General features: G+C 41.7%; 1 protein-coding gene across 1 annotated transcript in view; it reads right to left on the bottom strand.

Annotated features, from left to right (window-relative positions):
• ddx3xa (DEAD-box helicase 3 X-linked a) overlaps positions 1 to 17,807 on the bottom strand; it is a 42,235-nt gene extending 24,428 nt beyond the window's left edge. Inside the window, exons 1-8 of the mRNA XM_068040660.1 lie at positions 17,612 to 17,807; positions 9,180 to 9,300; positions 8,716 to 8,916; positions 2,684 to 2,783; positions 2,249 to 2,384; positions 929 to 1,020; positions 752 to 850; positions 512 to 672 (exon numbers count right to left, since the gene is read on the bottom strand). Of these exons, the coding sequence (XP_067896761.1) occupies positions 512 to 672; positions 752 to 850; positions 929 to 1,020; positions 2,249 to 2,384; positions 2,684 to 2,783; positions 8,716 to 8,916; positions 9,180 to 9,300; positions 17,612 to 17,771 (1,070 nt within the window). The 5' untranslated portion in view covers positions 17,772 to 17,807. The remainder of the gene's footprint in view (positions 1 to 511; positions 673 to 751; positions 851 to 928; positions 1,021 to 2,248; positions 2,385 to 2,683; positions 2,784 to 8,715; positions 8,917 to 9,179; positions 9,301 to 17,611) is intronic.
• Between the last annotated feature and the right edge of the window lie 947 nt (positions 17,808 to 18,754).

Genomic DNA, 18,754 nt, shown 5'->3' with positions numbered 1-18,754 from the left:
ATGGATATAGAACTTACACTGGAGGACTACCAATGAAACCTCTGTTCAAGGGAAGAAAAAGGAATTTACTGATAACTGTAGAGTAGACAGCCCACCAGTAGTGTGCAAAATTAACAGCAACTTAGAAAGACATGATCAAAGTAAAGATCTGGGGGGAAAAAAGTCTGAATTCAAAAGTTGATGCAAGTTTAGAAGTTTTTTTTTGTATAGTGAACATGATCTGAGATAGAAACAGAAAATAGGAGTAGGCCATTCAGCCCTTCAAGCCTGCTCCGCCATTCATCATCATGGCTGATCATCCAACTGATCTAATCTGGAATATCAGGCACAGTATTGATAGGCAGATGACAACTCAGTTACAGAAGTCAGGAGAATGGGCAGAACGTTAAGATACAATGGAAATTGAAAGAGGCAATACATCATTTGAATAAAATACATAATTGGACCATTTAAATGCAGTTCCTCATTAGACCAAAAGCACAAGGCATTTTATATAAAGGCTTCAACATACTTGCAATAGTCTAATCCAACCTTTCCCCTCTCAATCATATCAACTAAACGACCAGGAGTGGCGACAAGAAGATGACATCCACGCTCCAAATCTCTGATCTGCTGTCCAATGTCAGCTCCTCCATAAACGACAGAAGGACGAACTTTAGAACGATATGCAAACTGCATATAAAAAATAATGTTAAAATGTAAATCAGCTTCTGGTGAAATTATAAATAGCAGGAGCTATTTAAAATCTTACCTTCCTGGATTCATCATATATCTGTACTGCAAGTTCTCTGGTAGGTGCTAAAACCAAAGCAATTGGATATTGCTTACGACGACCATATTTAGAGGAATCCTGTTGGGATATATATGCAGTAATAAGGCTACAGAAATGTTAAAATACCACTGAAGTTAAAAAAACAAAGTTGCTTACCTGTGCTTTTGCAGACTTTAAAGCTTCACCAGGGCCTTCTGCATAGATCTGGCTAAGAATAGGAAGTAAAAATGCTGCAGTTTTTCCAGAGCCTACAGGGATAATATGCATCAATTAATGCATGATTGTCATAAAAGAAATTAACAAAAATTACACTAATCCTCTACTCGACCTTCAAGGGTCTAACATTCTACAACTGCTAGCTGGGACACAAATATTTCAGCCACCTTGTTAATAGAAAGCCCAAGTGCACCAAGAGACTGTTAAAAATCCAAGTGCGTGAATTGGAGGTAACCTATTGAGGGAATTGGTTAACGGGTAGGAGATACTAGTTATAATAGATACACACTCCAATTGGCAGGATGCAAGTAGTGGTTCACCCAGAGCGCTGTACTGGGGCCTCAATTAATAACTCAGAAGCTATGAAGGGAAGAATAGCTGTGTAGCCAAGTTCGCCAACACTAAGATAGGCGAAGTGGTACACTAAGTGTAGATAGAGTAGAAAGAAACAAAGTTGCAAAAGGGACAGATAGAAACATGAGCAAAACTGTGGCAGATAGAGTTCAGTGAACGTTAATCCATTTTGGACCCAAAACAACTAAATAGAGCATTTTCTAAATTGAGAGAATGCTAGTAACTGTGGAAGCAGAGAGAGACAAGGGTCCATGCACAGAAGTCAAAAAATGAGGACAGGTGCAAAAAGTGTGACTGGAGTGTTAACTTTCATCTCAATAGAGTGGGACACAAAAAGGAGCAGAAGCTATACTATAGTTGTATAAAGCTGTTAGGCCACATTTAGGAGTACTAAATTCAGTTGAGCACTGCACCTCAAAAAAAGAGGATATACTTGCCTTGGAGGGGACCAGTACAGATTCACCTTCAGGCTAGATCAATTGAAAACTCAAAACTGAGAAAGACTTTTCTTATGCAATAGTTTGGGATAGGGAATCAAAGCAAATGAAATTCAGTCAAGGTACAGATCAGCCATAATTTAAGCAGGTTTGGAGGTGAATAGCCAACTAGAAAAAGCTCCTTCCAGATTTCTGAAGTGAAATTGCACAACTGAACCACAAGTCATTAAATTTAGTCAAAGCTTCTGACCAAGCATTAAAATGTATTCAATTTTAAGTTTACATGTTCACAAAACGTAGCCATAAAGTAATAGTGTACAAGGGATAGCATCCCAAGGGGTAGGTAGAAGTGAACAGGAACTACTGTGCCAAATTAGTATGGTGGGAGCACGCATTTATTTAATCGTATAATTGTGACCTGTCACATGTTACTACTGCAGGCTGAGCCAACTTTCAAGAGTATACTTGCCTGTTTGAGCACATGCCATCAAATCCCTCTTCGATATAATGATGGGAATCGCATGTTTCTGCACAGGAGTTGGACGATCGTAGCGACTCAGCTCAATATTGCCCATTATTATTTCTCCCATGTTTACATCCTGGAACTAAAACAGCATAATTCAGGCTGAATGCTGGATAAATTGATATTCTCCCACCCACTGTTTTGAACTCAACTTTGTTGCAACTTGAACATTATGGTCAACAATTCTCAATGCTACTTGGTCCAGCCATCACGGGAAGACCTGGTCTTAACTCACATCCCTTGCCCTCAATGACTATGTATTGGTTCTCCTTTAGGTGCTGCTATTGCACTGCAATTCCAAATTTATACCTGCACTATTGAGTCTCAATGGAAGTTTAAGGAAAAAAGTGAAAGCACCAGTGCAAGGGTTGAACTACTTACAGTTTCAATATGAGGAGGAGAGTTTGCACCAGTTGCTTCAACAGGGATGTCATCATATTTCTCAAAGTTGATTCCTGTGTTGCTTGCTGAAAACAGCTCCCTAAAAAAAAAATTTCAGAACTAATCTTGAGTTTTGTTTCCTTGTTCATAGCACTGCTGCAAGCCAACATGCACTAAAATGCTTGCAGCAAGGGTACCCTGCCCAAAAAAAAGTGTTTCCTATTCCTTCAGCTGCTACAAGAGAGAAATGCTGCAGACTCTCCAATTCTCCCCATCAACTGCTTAAGTATCAGTGAGGATGGTGGAGATGGAAGAAAGTCACTTTCTGCTATAGGGACAGACTTGAAATGGTAGCTCTGCAGTAGCTTGACTACCTCAATATGTTGCAGTTCCTCAAAAACAAGCTGGCACTTCTAGGACTCAAGGTGACTTCTGGTAATGAAAAAAAAAAGTCCAACAAGCAACAACTGGACCTCTGCAAACTGCAATCTCAATTAGTTTCTATTTGGCCAGTGGGTTGAATTGGCGGGCAGAGCCAGCACACAGCAGAAAGTTAATTGGCTTCATTTTCCACTGTAAGGGAGGAGACTTGTGCAAAAAAATTTTTTGGCATTTCATTTGGAATGAAATCTAGAGATCAGGTCTACAGTGGATACATTCAATGTTTTCAGTGAGTTGAGAGTTTAGTACGCACTCGCAATAAAATTAAGACACTGAGGTAAAGTTTAATCAATGTAATAGAGATCAGAGAGGGAGACCCATTTTAAAACAACTTCTGTTGTGTTTGTAGAGTGTTGTGTTAAGGTAGTGAAGTTTTGCACTTGCGAGTTGCCAGTTGCTTGATGAGATAACATTTTAGGATAGGATATGTTGGTGTTTCTTTGATCAATTCAAGGCACCTGGGGAAGACATCTTTGGTGAACAGTGTTGGTGCATGCAAAGCCATACGGAGAGCAGACTATGGTGATTGGTACTGGAATGTTTAAGGCGGATTTAAGGCAGGGTTGACAATTTAAAGGGAGACTGAGGTGATGAGGGGTGGGAGAGATGGAATTGGTCAAGTATACCAATTTGACTACAAATGTTTTGTGGATCTCTGCTAGTTAGGAGAGAATACACTAGCAACTTAACTTGTTCATTTAGTAATAAATCTTGTAAAGCAGATGCAGCTGTAATGCTATCAGATAGCATGTCCTTTTAGGCCAGTCTCCATAGGAGTTAAGACTAGGAAGTGCCAGATAAAAGTGAGATCCAAATACTCCAATCAACTCAAACAATGGGAAATGTCTCCTAGCTCAGTTGTTGATAAACAGGGAATGCAGGGGAACAGCAGTATAGTGGTAATGTTATTGGAATAATCCAGAGGCCCTGACTAATGCTCTGGGGACTCAAGTTCAGATCCCACTACAATAGCTGGTGGAATTTAAATTCAGTTCATCTGCAATCAAAAGTCTGTCTCAGTAATGGTGACTGGTCATAGGTAAAATGCTAGCATCTATAATAAAAGGATGTGGCAACAGGACACTTAGAAAATTGTTGGATTGGGAAGAGTCAACATGGATTTGTGAAAGGGAAATCATGTTCATCAAAGCTGTTGGGAATTTATTTTGAGGATGTAACTAGCAAAATAGAAGAACCAGTGGATGTGGTATATTTAGATTTTCAGAAAGATTTTGATAAGGTCCCAAGATGTTAGTAAGCAAAATTAGAGCACATGGAATTGGTGGATGGAATATACTGGCTTGGATGGAGAACAGGACAGCAAACAGTAGGAATGACTGGGTCATTTTCAGATTGGCAGGCAATGACTAGTGGGGTGCTGCAAGGATCAGTGCTTGGACCCCAGTTATTCACAATTTATATCAATGATTTGGATGTGCGGATTAAATGTAGTATTTCCGAGTTTACAGATGACAAAACTAGGTGGATGTGAGTTGTGAGGAGGATGCAAAGACACTTCAGGGGATTTGGAGAGGCTAATCGAGTGGGCAGAAATTTGTCAGATGGAATACAGTGTGGAGAAATGTGAGGTTATCCACTTCAGTAGGAAAAACAGGAAGAATGTACTTCTTAAATGGAGATTGGGGAGTGTTGAGTTTCAAAGGGACCTGGGTGTCCTTGTTCATGAGTCAATGAAAACCAACATGCAGGTACAGCAAGCAATTAAGGCAGCAAACAGTATGTTGGCCTTTACTACAAAAGGATTCAAATATAGCAGTAAAAAGATACCTTACTGCAATTATACAGAGCCTTGGTGAGACCACACAGAGTATTGTGCAGTTTTGGTCTCCTCACCCAAGGAAAGATATACTTGCCATGGAGGAAGTGCAACGAAGGTTCACAAACTAATTCCTCAGATGAAGGAATTGTCCCATGATAAAAGATTAAATAGACTGGGCCTTAATTCTATGGAGTTAAGAATGAGGTGATCACATTCAAACATAGAAAATTCTTACAGGGTAGATACAGGAAGGATTTTTCTCCTGGCTGGGGAGTCCAGAACCAGGGGACAGTCCCAGAATAAAGGGCAAGCCATTTTAGGACAGATGGAGGAACTTCTTCAGAGGGTGGTGAATCTTTGGAAATCTCTGCCTCAGAGGGCTGTGGAGGCTGTCGCGGAGTATGTTCAAGACTTGATCGATTTCTACATATTAAATTCAAGGTTACAGGATTGTGCGGGAAAATGGTGTTGAAGTAGATCAGCCATGATCTCACTGAATGGCCGAGCAGGCGCGAAGGGCTGAATGGTCAACTCTTGCTCCTATTTCATGTGTTATGAAACTGTCAAAACCCATCTGGCTCATGTCCTTTAGGGAAGGAAATCTGCCCACATGCAACTTGACCCACAGCAATATGGCTGACTCTTACTGCCCTCTGAACAAATCACTCAGTTGGACCAAACTGTTACAGAAAAGTCAAAGAATACAACCAGACCAACCACATGGCATCAACCTAGCCACTGGAAATGACAAAGGCACACCTTGCCAAGTCCTCCTCAAAATCTGACGACTTGTGCCAAAATTGGGAGCACTGTCCCACGGACTTGTCAAGCAATAGATTGAGTCATACCTTACAGCCAATGTCCCAGACTCCATCACCAGCCCTGATTATGTCCAACCCACCAGATATGGCAGCAGTGTATAGTTGAGGGAGTTGCACTGGGAGCAGTCAACATGGACACCATTAAGTCTCATGGCATCGTCAAACATGGGCAAGGAAACCTCCTGATTAACACCTACCACCCTCCCTCAGCTAATGAATCAGCATTCCAAGTTGACCACTTAGCAGCAGCATTAAGGGTAGCAAGGGCACAGAAGGTACTCTGGATGGGGGACTTCAATGCCCACTAAGTAGCATCACTACTGACTGAGCCCTGAAGGATATATATGCCAAACTGGGCCTACAGCAGGAGAGGGGAACCAAAAACAGGGAAAAGCCTGCTTGACCTCACCCTCAATCTACCTGTTGCAGATGCATCTGCCCATGACAGTATCGGTAGGAGTGATCACTGCACAGTCCTTGGAGATGAAGTCCCGTCTTCACACTGGAGGATGCTCTGTGGCACTACCATGCTAAATAGGAAAGATTCAGAACAGATCTAGCAGCTCAAAACTGGGCATCCATGAGGCACTGTAAGCTAGCAGAATTGTATTCAACCACAAATTGGTAATCTTATGGCCCGACATATCCCTCACTCTACCATCAAGCCAGGGAATCAACCCTGATTCCACGAGGAGTGCAGGAGAGCATGCCAGGAGCAGCACCAGGCATATCTAAAATGAGCAGCCAACCTGGTGAAGTTACTACACAGGACTACATGCATGCTAAACAGAAGCAGCATGCAGTCAAGTGATCCCACAACAGATCAGCTCAAAGCTCTGCAATTCTGACACATCCAGTTGTAAGTGGTGGATAATTAACTAACCGCATCCTCAATGATGGAGAGTCTAGCATGTCACTGCAAAAGATAAGGCTGAAACTTCTGCAATCATCCAGAAGTGTCAAGTGGATGATCCAACTCTGCCTCCCAGGGTCAACACCACATATGCTAGTCTTCAGCCAATTTGGATCACTCTACAGTATCAAAAACTGGCTGAAGGCACTGGATACAGTAAAGTCTATGCCCTGATGACATCCTGGCAGTAGTACTGAACACCTGTACTCCAAACTAGCCATGCCCCTAGTCAAGTTGTTTCAGTACATCTAAAATGTAGAAAATTGCCCAGGCATGCCCTGTCCACAAAAAAGGATCAATCCGATCCAGCCAATTACTGCCCCAGTCTACCCTCAAAGTGATGGAAGGTACTATCGACAGTGCTATGAAGCAGCACTTACTCAATAACCTGCTTACCTATGCTCACTAGGGCCACTCCGCTCCAAACCTCTCAACAGCTTTGGTTCAAATATGGACAAAGAGCTGAATTCCAGAGGTGAGGAAAGTGCAACTACCCTTGACAAAGCTTTTGACCAAGTCTGGCATCAAGGTGCCTTAGTCAATAGGGAACTCTCCACTGGTTGGAGACATGTCTAGCACAAAAGGAAGATGGTTACAGTTGTTGGAGACCAAACATCTATTCCCCAGGAGTTCTAGTCCTAACCATCTTCACCTGCTTCTTCAATAACCTTCCCTCCATCAGGAGGACAGAAGTGGGGATGTTCGCTAATGACTGCAGTGTTCAGAACTATTCTGGACTCCTCAGATAATGAGGAGTCAGTGTCCATATGCAGCAAGACCTGGCTAACATTCAGGCTTGGTCTCAGGTAACATTCATGCCACACAAGTACTGGACAATGACCATCTTCAACAGGAGAGAATCTAACCATCTTGCTTGACATTCAACCGTATTACCATTGCTGAATCCCCCAACATCATGAGGTTATTTTGACCAGAAACTGAACCAGTTGTAAAATATAATGGCTACAAGAGCAGGTCAGAGGCTGGGAATTCAGTGGTGAGCAACACCCCGACTCCCCAAACCCTGTCCACCATCTGCAAGGCACAAGCTAAGTGCCATGCTTTATCAGAACCCCCATCCACCACTTTAAACATGGACCCTCACCACCAGTAGCAGCAGTGTGCACCATATACAATTCAAGCCTCCTTTGATAACTTCCCTGTTACCTCAACCATCTAGAACAAAATCCACAGACATGTAGGAACACCTCCAAGGGACATGACTATAATCACTGTTCCTTCACTGTCACTGGGTCAAAATCCTGGAACTCCCTCCTTAACAGCACTGTGGGTATACTCATGCCAGATGGACTGCAGCAGTTCAAGGCAGCACACCACCACCTTCAAGGGCAATTAGCAATGGGCAATACATGGTAGCCTTATGCACACAATGAAATAAAACACTCATGATAGTACTTCATAAGTTGAGTGATAATGGAAAACTATTCCCCCATCCTCTCTGCAGCCTTACAAGTGTCCACATCAAGCATTCACCATCTACTGTCCAGGTCACTTTGTTCTACACTTACCTATCTAATTGCATTCCTTCCAAACCCCACATCTCTTCCAAAGATCTATCCTAGATCCCTATCATGCTGACCCTTGGCAACATTATCCAAAGACTGGGTTAGCTTCCATCTGTGCAAAGACAGACTGACCCCTCCAACTTTTCAGTCATCCACTGCTTCTGTGCAGAGTGCCAGTCAGATATCCAGCCCTGGACCAGCCAAAGGTTCCTCTAAAGATCAGGAAAACTAGCCATCTTTGGCCCCTACCACAAACTGCAACTTCTATCCTATTCCCACTAAGCCGTGACCACATTTCCATCCTTTGACCCACATTAGTGCTCCAACACCTCCAATTTAAAAGTTGCATGTTTTTAAATCCCTTCATGGCTTCAACCCCTCATCTTGAATCTCTTCCAGCCTTGCAACTGTCCTACAAATTTCAACTTCACCTTTTTCTCTACACCACCGCCCCCCCCCACCCACCACCCGAATGCAAGTTTCCAAGATGTGCATACAGATGCGAAATTCCTAACTTGCCCCTTTTGAGTAGGTAAGAACTCAACACCTACTGTTCCATACGTTCATTCGGTGGTAGCTGTTTTGACCAGTCATCATCATCCCGCTTGTCTTCCACCCAACGGCTATTTCCACTACCTTCACGAGAACCGAATCCACTACGATCCATTCTGCCAAATCCTCCACGGTCACTGCGGCTTCCAAAGTGATCGTAAGCACTGTCACTAGCATTTCCCCTGCCACGGTCTTCGTACCTTATGGAAATAAACAAAATGTTTGAAAATCCAGCACAGAATGTTCACTGAGCAACAGCAAGGAGGCAGAGAAAAATCAGGCCCAACTTATAAAAGCACCAGCACAAGTCTATGTATACTGACCCATCTCCATTCTCTGGTTACAATACCCATTCTACTCAAGTATAGGGAAAAAATAAGCTAAATAAGTACAAACTAAAATCAAGTTTTGATCAAATAGTAAAGCAGGATAGCACCATGGTCACAAACCAAATTTAGTTTACCTTCCTCTTCCTCGATCATTAAAGAAGCTTGATTTTCCACGATCAGCACGTGATCCAAAACTGCTGTACGGGTCCCTGACTTCTTTGTTACTCCATCCTCCATCTTTATCATAGCCAAAGCCTGTCAGGTTAGAAAAGTTCATAATTATATCACTGCTATAAGCTTGACTTCAAAGCAAGTGACAAATTTTGAAGCAGTAAACTCCGAGTGGGGCAGGAGAGCAAGAGGAAAGGACGACAAAACCTATTCTTGGCATCCAGGGTCTAAAAGAGGTGGTCACTCAGTCTGCAGATGAGCCACTATCCTAATTTAAAAATGCCCAAGATCCAAACCATAGGAAAATTTGATCTGAAATCCCAATATCTGACAGACAGAGATAACTTCTATATTCCAAGAACTGATTTCAGGTGTCAACATTTCCAATGCAACAGATAAAAAATGATTACTTCAAGTACTCTGGAGGAAATTTGAAACCACAAAACTCCTTCACTTCAATGCCCACCCATCATAATTGAGCACAAATGTCAAAGTACAATTCTAACTTGGAACTGGCCAATGCCTAAATAAAAGCTTACCATTTGTACTCTGCACCTCAAAGAAAGTGCCGAGTGCCTTACAGGCTTAGTATGGGAGCACAAGACTCTTCTCATTTATGACCATTTTTGTATGTGCTATGCACCTCATACGCTACAGTTGGAGAAACTGGAAATGTGCATCTTGAAAGAATGATGTTTTAACAACTTCTGTTACGATCCAAAATGCATGACAAGTCCATGTAAAATCTTAGAAGTACAAATTAAAGCCACTTATTTGGAAAATTTGTTCAAGGTTTAGGTCAGTCAGTTTGAGATTTTTCTAAATTCTTTTCAAAGGGGAAAACTATCTGGTACAGGTGAGAATTAAATTCAGCTTACAATTTGTGCAGCAGTCTAAACCAATTCCATTTTGCACCCATGCAGCAAGTATCCACTACAACGAGCATTCCTGCTGTCAGCTTTCTGAATTAAATTTCGCCCACATCAGTGACTGAAATCTATGTTGAGAAAGGGGAGGAAATGAAGCAGAAAAGCTTTTTACTATTTCTGAACCTCAAATACTTGAGCAGAGTTTGCATCTAGGGACAGGCAGGCTTTACTCACTGTTTAAAATTAAGTCTGGAGGCCAGTTTATATTTTTGGGGAACTTTTGATTTATAATTCATAAAGTTGTCTACTAGGGTAGAGACTACATTGTAGTTTTAAGCTACTTTCAACCTCTATATTAAGCCAAATAGGTCATTTGTCCTTTTAAGTTTGGCACCATAGGACCCATAGACCATGCAATTTTATCCTGCACCCACTATATAGAGCCATGTTCTTACCACCACAGTTCTTTACCAGGATAGTAGATGGAGAAAATTAAAGTATACTATGTCATTAGAGAACCAAATATAACAGCTGTCTTTAAATGAAAACTTTCGAGCATAGCACTACATCAGTTTGAGCCAACAGATCACAATCCTAGCAGCTATTAAGAAATGGTTTCTCAAAACTACAGAATGCATATCAGCTTTGCTCAATTATTTTAACTAGCTAAGATGGATACAGCAACCAACTCAGCTGGAACTGCAGCAAACTGTTCCATCTACACTTTGCTAATCTAGGCAATTTTAGAAGAAACAGAAACCCATTTCTAATGAAGTGTGCAAAGGTTCTTGTATCTCAATATGAACAAATTCCTTAAAGCCAAACTGTACAACTTGGTTTACCAAATCATGAACTTCACTAACCCTACAAACTGAAGCAATTTAGGGCTACAAGTGAGATTAAAGGTTGTTTGAAGGTTATGGTGAGAGCAACATTGAGTACGATAATTTTGTACCATGTGAATTTGCTCTGAAAAGCAATTTTCTTGAAAAAAAGAGTTCTAGGAAGAACTGGCAGACCCAGACATTTCAGGCAGTGTACTCTGCCCATTGTCTGAAGAAATAACTGGAATGGGTGAAACAGCAAGTTTACATGTGGAGGAGATTGGGAATGTGGGCAGGATCTTACTGCTGATAGGTCATTACATGTTCTTTCCAGAGCAAATTCACATGGTGAAAAAAAATCCATAGAATCTCTAGCAAGAAGATTTTAATTCCAAGTCCATGGTAATTGACAAAAAACCGTAAGCATGAATCCCATTAAAATTTGTCCAAAAGGAACTACTATAGACCAACTCAATTTATCCTGAACTGAGGGGACAAAATTCAAGAAGCTGAAAGTAAAATAGCAGAATGCAAGTTGTACTTTTAATCTGAACGGTTTTTGTTCGTGGGATTACTGGCAAAGACAACATTTATTGCATGCCCCCAATTGCCTTTCAGAAGGGGGTGCAAGCTGCCACCTTGAACCACTGCAAGTGTGTGCTGTAGGTACTCCCAAAGTGCTCTAGGATTTTGATCCAACCACCATGAGAAAATGGCAACACACCAAAGTCAGTATGGTTGACTTGCAGATGGTAGTATTCCCATACACCTGCCCTTGTCCTTCTAGGCAGCACAGGTTGCTGCTTTGAAAAGGTGTAGAAGCAGCACCAGCAAGTTAATGCAATACCATCTTGTAGATGGTACATTGCAGCCAGAGGGAGCGAATCCTTAAGGTGGAGGATGGGGTGCCAACTAGGCTTTGTTCTGGATTGTGTGCAAGCTGTACTCATCCAGGTCAATGAATATTCTTTCCTCTAACTCCAAGGCACAAGTGAGGGGTGAAAGACTTTGGGGAGTCAGGTTGAGAGTTACTTCAATCCAGAATACCCAGCCTCTGACCTGCTCTTATAACTGGACCAGTCACATGGTGGAGTTGAGAATGGAACTGAACACTAAACAGCGAACATCCTCACTTCAGACCTTATGAGGGAAGGTCAGTGAAGCAGCTAAAGATGGTTGTGCCTAGGACACCGTCCCGAGGAACTCCTACAGCAATACCCTGGGACGGAGATAACTGGCCTCCAATAACCACAACCATTTCAGTGCTAGGTATGAATCCAACCAGTGGAAGTTTCTCCTTGCCCCCAATTCCCATAGTCTTCAATTGTGCTAGGGCTCCTTGATGTCAAGGGCATCTACCTGCTTTAAGTTCAGACAAAGATCATAATGAGATCTGAGCAGAGTGCTGCGCATGGAACCCAAAGAGTCACTGACCCGAAACGTTAACTCTGCTTCTCTCCACAGATGCTGCCAGAGCTGCTGAGTATTTCCAGCATTTCTGGTTTTTATTTCAGATTTCCAGCATCCGCAGTATTTTGCTTTTATTAGCAAATTGATGAGCAGGCTATTGGCATTGCTGCTCAATAGCATGGTTGACAACACCTTCCAGGACTTTGTTGATGTAGTCTTATTGGGCAGTAATTCGTTGGATTGAATGTCTTTTTGGTGACCAGAACATACCTGAGCAATTTCCCATTTTGTTGGATAGATGTCAGCGTTGTAACTGTAATGGAACAGCTTTGTTAGAAAAGTGGTGCTACTTCTAGAGCACAAATCTTCAGCCCCCAGCTAAAGGTGTTGTCAGAACCTATAGCTTGTTGTATCCAGGTCACTCAGCTGTTTAATTCAATTCATGCCATGTGATATCACAACTCTGGCATGATTGTGGAAACCCTAAAGCAGGAGGCTGGAGATGGATCATCCACTTGCACTTGTGGCTTAAGATGGTTGCAAACACTTCAGCCTCATCTTTTACACTTGTGTTAGACTCTGCCAGAGGATGGGTTGTTCACCAAGCCACCTCCTATTCACCATTGAAGACTCCATATGGCAAGACTGCAGGGCTTTGATGTGATCTGTTTGTTGTGGGATTGCTTAGGTCTATGACATGCTGCTTCTGTTTAGCATACATGTAGTCTGGTGTTGCTTCAGTAGGTTGGCAGCTTATTTTTTTTTTGGTACACCTGGAGCTGCTGCTGGCATGCTCTGTTACACTCAGCCAGGGTTGGTCGTCTAGTTTTGTAGTAATGGTATGAGTGATATGCTAGGCCATGAGTACAACATTGGCTATGGTCCACAGCATCTCATGGATGCCCTGTTTTGAATCACTAGAACCATTCCAGATCTATCCCATTTAGCAGTGGTAGTGCCATGCAACAATGGCGAGTACCCTGTATGAAGAGGAGACTTCAACTCCAAGGATTGTGCTGTGATCAGTCCTACCAATACAGTCATGGATAGACATCCGACAGGTAGATTGGGGAGGATGAAAATCAACCATGTATTTCTCCTGTTGGCTGTCACCAACTTCAGCAGGGCCAATCTGGAAATGTCCTTCAGGACTCAGCACCAATACTAGTTGGTTATGTGCCACTCTTCATGGGCAATGAAGTCTCCTGCTCAGAATACACATTGTGCCTTTGACAAGAGGTGTGTAACATGAACCACTTATTCCAGATAAAGGAAGGAGATAGGTGGCTATCAGGTTTCCTATGCCTTTGAGACATCATGGGGCCCAGAATCAAAGAATTACCAGGAGCACTCACCTGGTAACTATATACCACTGTGCCACTACATCTGCTGTCTCCCCTGCTGGTGGGATTGGACGTATCCAGGATGTTGGTCAAAGCGTTATGACCATCAAGCTGTTTCCGACTAGTCTGTGGGGTAGCTCTCCCAATTTTGGCACAAGTTCCCCAGATGTTTTAAGAAAGACTTTGCAGGTTTGACTGGGCTGGTGTGCCTTTGTTGTGCCTGGTGCCAAAGGTTGATGCCAGGTGGTTCACCCAGTTTTCTTACACATTTTCATAGTGCTGTCATGCAACTGAATAGCTTGCTAGGCCATTTCAGAGGGCAGTTTCAAGGCAACAACATTGTTGTGGGTCTGGAATTATAGACCTAACCAAGGACAGGTTTCCTTCCGAAATCTCATTACTGAACCAGAATTATTTATTTATTTATTTTAAAAAGGTTTGGTTTTATGGTCACTATTACAGAACCCAGTTTTCCACTCCAGATTTAATTAACTGATTTTAAATTCCCCAGTTGTTGTGGTATGATTTGAACTCATTTCCAGATTAGAGTCAGTCACACAGCAAAGAAACAGGCCCTTCGGCCCATTGCATCTGTGCCAGCCATCAAGTACTATTCTAATCCCATTTTCCAGCACTTGGCCCATAGCCTTGTATGCTACGGCGTCTCAAGTTCTCATCTAAATACTTAAATGTTGTGATGGTTCCTGCCTCTACCACCTCTTCAGGCAGTGCATTCCAGTTTTCAACCACCCTCCGAAAAAAATTTTCAAATCCCCTCTGAACCTCCTGCCCCTTACCTTAAATCTATGCCCCTGGTTATTGACCCCTCCACTAAGGGAAAAAATTTCTTCCATCTAATCAACACCCCTCATAATTCTGTATACCTCAATCATGTCCCTCAACCTTCTCTGCTCCAAGAGAAACAACCCTTGGATTAGTCAAAGTCTCTGGATTACTGTTATTGTACCTGATACTAAGGTATAACCCTTTTACAAACTAATTAAAATCAGAAGCCTCAAGATATTCTGATCTTGTAAACAGAAACCCTCTTAGGAAAATCCAGGTTGTTGCAATAAATCACCCATCAGACTCCATTCAGATGTGATGCTCACAGCAGGACTGAAAGCAAAGTTTCCCTTTCCCCAATATGGGATTAGCTAGTTTATGTAGTTGTAGTATCTTTCACATCATATGGACAAGCAGCATAAAAACTCAGTCCAGGTGGGAAGCTTCTCCAATGCTATTGTAGCCTTGTACTTTTTGATGCCTTTATAAATTTTGGTAATCATAAAATTAGTGTCCTCTATTCAGAAGAGGGTAGTGATTGCAGCTCCATTTGTCAACAAGTTTGAGAACTTTTAAAGGTGTTTCTTTACAATTCTTCATTAAATAATTTACAGCACCTCAGATGACCACTATACAACATTGACTGCAAAATATTTCCACCTACCAGCTGCTAGAAAAAGTTGATACCAGGTGCCTTGGATGCATATTTTACAAAGCTAGAATATTACGGTTTAAAACAAGTGCTTTTAGTCGGCAAACTATACCCAATGCAATCTCAATCATAACCCTCAGATGAGGACTGCCCTGGACTTTAATTTACAAGGCACCAACTGCCAAGTAGGCACAAGATCAGCTGGACTACCTTCAGTAATCAAGGTGCTTCACCAAACAAGATCATTTTAGTATCATCCAAAAAATGAAAGTGCTAACTGCATGTATTGAATTTAATACTTAAAGAAGCCCAGTGTACCTAAATACAGAATTAGAAGTGGCTAGTCACTACTAGCAAAGCACCATCTGCTCCCCATCCCTACTTGCTCTGAAAGCAGTCAGGCGAGACACAGTAGGTGACAAGTAGGGTGCTAAGCTGCCTTCCCTGAAGGATATCAAGGTACAGTCAGGTTTATCATACAGCTTGTATTTTTCTTACTCAATTTACCAAATTCTCAACTTACCATATGGGGATTTGAATGCTGGTCCAGTACCAATAGCATTACATTAGGAAGGGTCGCAGTTTAGATTACAGGTTGATATGAGAAGAAAGATACCAAGTTGTACTACAAATCAAGTGCATCAATTGTTACCCAATACAACGGGGCAGCTCAAAATTTATGAACAATCCGATGAGCAGAAGCAAAATTCACCAATATAAATTTACAAAGACCAACAGGCCTTAAAACACTGGCTTACCTTTGGCATGTGCCTTTCTGGGTGATCAGTTTGAATGTCAACTACCTAGGTATCTGCGACAAAACTTTGTAGAGGATCTACTCACTATTCTGTAGTTGTGACATGCATCAGTATCAAGAATTGGTCCATTCTAATACTAGTAGAAAAATCATTTGGGCACATTTAGCATAATAATTGACCATTAGTCACCCTCTAGAAAGATTTTCAGCATTCATGTGACTAGAGTCAGCTACTTCCCTCAATTCGTTATGCCAATAATTCATTCAATTGTACACTACAGGTTTTGATTGGTTCAAGCTCCTATAACACCAAGTACATGTATAGCAAAGTTAAAGTCAGATTCCAAACAAAATGTAAATCTCTGCACCTTAAGTTATTTTGCAAAGGGTGGAGCACATTACTTAAGAGCAGAATTTTTAAACAGGTGTTTGAAATTATAGGGGTTCTCCAACAACTCCCATTCCTCTTACAGCAAAGGTCTAAAATCAAAGGCACACATTCTCCAACTAAGATGGTCTGCGAATGCCTTTTGCCATCTTTGACATAGACAACACCATCCTGCACTGTCCAGCTGAGTTTCACCATTACTTAATCACAGCCAAGAATTCCAACAATTGTTTCTCTTCCTATTGCTACAGTTACTTGTTTCTCACCCCCCCCCCCCCCCCCACCCCCTGAACTTTCCTTCACTCCTTTCAGTCCTCCTCTAAAAGTTGTCCCTTGGGGTATGTCAGTTTCCACAGCTGACAATCAGCTCTACCCACCTGTCTGGTCCTGCAGACAATTTAACTGACAGTACCACGAAAAGATGGTTCAACTGTTAGTGTAAACAGTTAGGGTGGGGAGCAGCCAATACATGAGCATATGCAAGATGTGAGATTGGCAGAGGTTTTGTGGGCTTTACAATGACAGCCAATCCTCATGTTCTGGAACATTACCTGGTCAACAAGTACAGATCAAATTCCATATCAAAGTGCAAGGGAAACAACTGGTCAAACATTAAGCTAAACAATTCTGACTGTCTTTCTGATGAAAATGGTCACAGTCAGGCCTAGCATAAGACACTGGTTTTACTTGCACTCTTCAGAGACCAAACCTTACAGATCTTGAAACAATGCCAGCAGCAACTGGGGTCTAACATCCAACTGAGCTTTAAAATCATGGAGAAAGTTCTGAAATATCACCCAAGTCCTGTTGACCCAAGACCCCTTTACTTGCTGATCTACATTGACTCCCAGTTCAGTAATGCCTTGATTTTAGAACTCATCCAAGTTTTTGCCTCACCCCTCCAAGATCTCGGCACTACAATTCTAGCTTCTGACTACCTTCAAGTGCCCATGCTCCAAGCTCTGGAATCTCCCTAGACCTACCTCTCCTGTAGCAAGTCACTTAAAACCCCTCTTACCATGCTTCTGATCACCTGCCCCAATTGTGGGTTGGTGTCAAATTGTATGATAATGGTGTGAAATATCTTGATGTTTGTGTTACGCACTATGAATGCAAGTCTGCACAGATTACACAATAACTGATGACTATAGTTGTGTGCACAGAAGCAGACCATCAAGATAGAGACCATAACAAGTGGTAAAGACTGAAAATTGTGAAGCTCCATGCCAGTTTTAGATGATATTGTAAATAATTAACATTTCCTGTTTTGTGCATCAAAAATTTCATTTCTCCATTCACAATAAAGTCCATAGAAGATCTGATCCAACATTGGTATAATAATGCAATAGAGCTTAGTATTGCACACCTGATCCAGCACTTTGCTGGGCACCAGGATTGAATGTTCTATTTCGATAACCTCCATGGCCACTTGTGTCATTTCGACTGGATCCTCTACTGTTGAGCCCACTGTGGTCACGATCATAACCATTTACCCGACCGTCGCTTCCATCATGGTACCCATTCATTGAGCCATTTCCTCCATGTCCAGAATCCCAGCTTGGTGAATCTTAGTTTGCATGGAGAGAAAGTTAGCTTTCAGCAATATCAAAAAGTTTAACCAATTTGAGATTGCATCTTACCTGCACAAACTGCACTCTTGCACACTTGACAACAGGATACACCGAAACACATTAGTGCAAAGATCCAACAATTTTGCCTCCATTTCCCATCAATTTAATTATGGTCAATATTTGAAACAATGCCTACACTGAACCTCTGCACCCACCACAGTAGCTGCTTAGTGGGAATGGAAACGAAATGTCAAAAACTAATCTCAATTAACATTTGCTTCACCCAGCATACGGAGAGCAATTTTAATCAAATCTTTTTGCTATCCATGAGTTGATTTCAGCTTCCATACTTTCCAAAAACAGCAATGGACACATGGTGTAAAAAATTAAAGACAACTTAATCTGACTATATTTAAACTGATATAAATCTATGAGCTACTTTCAAAGTGCTTATCCACCGTTTCACTTCTAAGTGGCATTTAGAAAATACAAATCTCATTTCATAAGATCTAGTATTCTAGTTACACCAACCACAGAAAGCAGTATTCCAGATGCATCTTGTATTCCTGTTTCTGAAGCAGTCTGCAGAATGATAATTTCATGCTAAACTGCAAGCGTTCAAACATCACTCGATAGCTGCATCCAGCACAACAATGACATTTCATAACACTGAAAGACTGAGCAATGCAGTTCATAAGGAAAAATTTCCACTCTGGAACATGAAAACAGGAGAATGATGAGAGAGATCTCAAAGTATATAAAAGAAAAAAAAAAGGAAAACCCCCTACACACAGCAGCAATACCATTTATTCCTCAGTTCCCTTCCCCACACAAATCATGTTCATCCAAAGATTACCAACTTGTGGTAAATGGGACCCATCAGTACACCAAGACTATCAAACTCATTTTATGCAACCTAACGAGTACACTTACAGTTG

The sequence above is a fragment of the Heterodontus francisci genome, chromosome 10 (assembly GCF_036365525.1).
Source record: "Heterodontus francisci isolate sHetFra1 chromosome 10, sHetFra1.hap1, whole genome shotgun sequence".
NCBI classification, from domain to species: Eukaryota; Metazoa; Chordata; class Chondrichthyes; order Heterodontiformes; family Heterodontidae; genus Heterodontus; species Heterodontus francisci.
The sequence above is the reverse complement of the archived record's forward strand: the minus strand, read 5'-3'. Positions and strand labels throughout refer to the sequence as shown.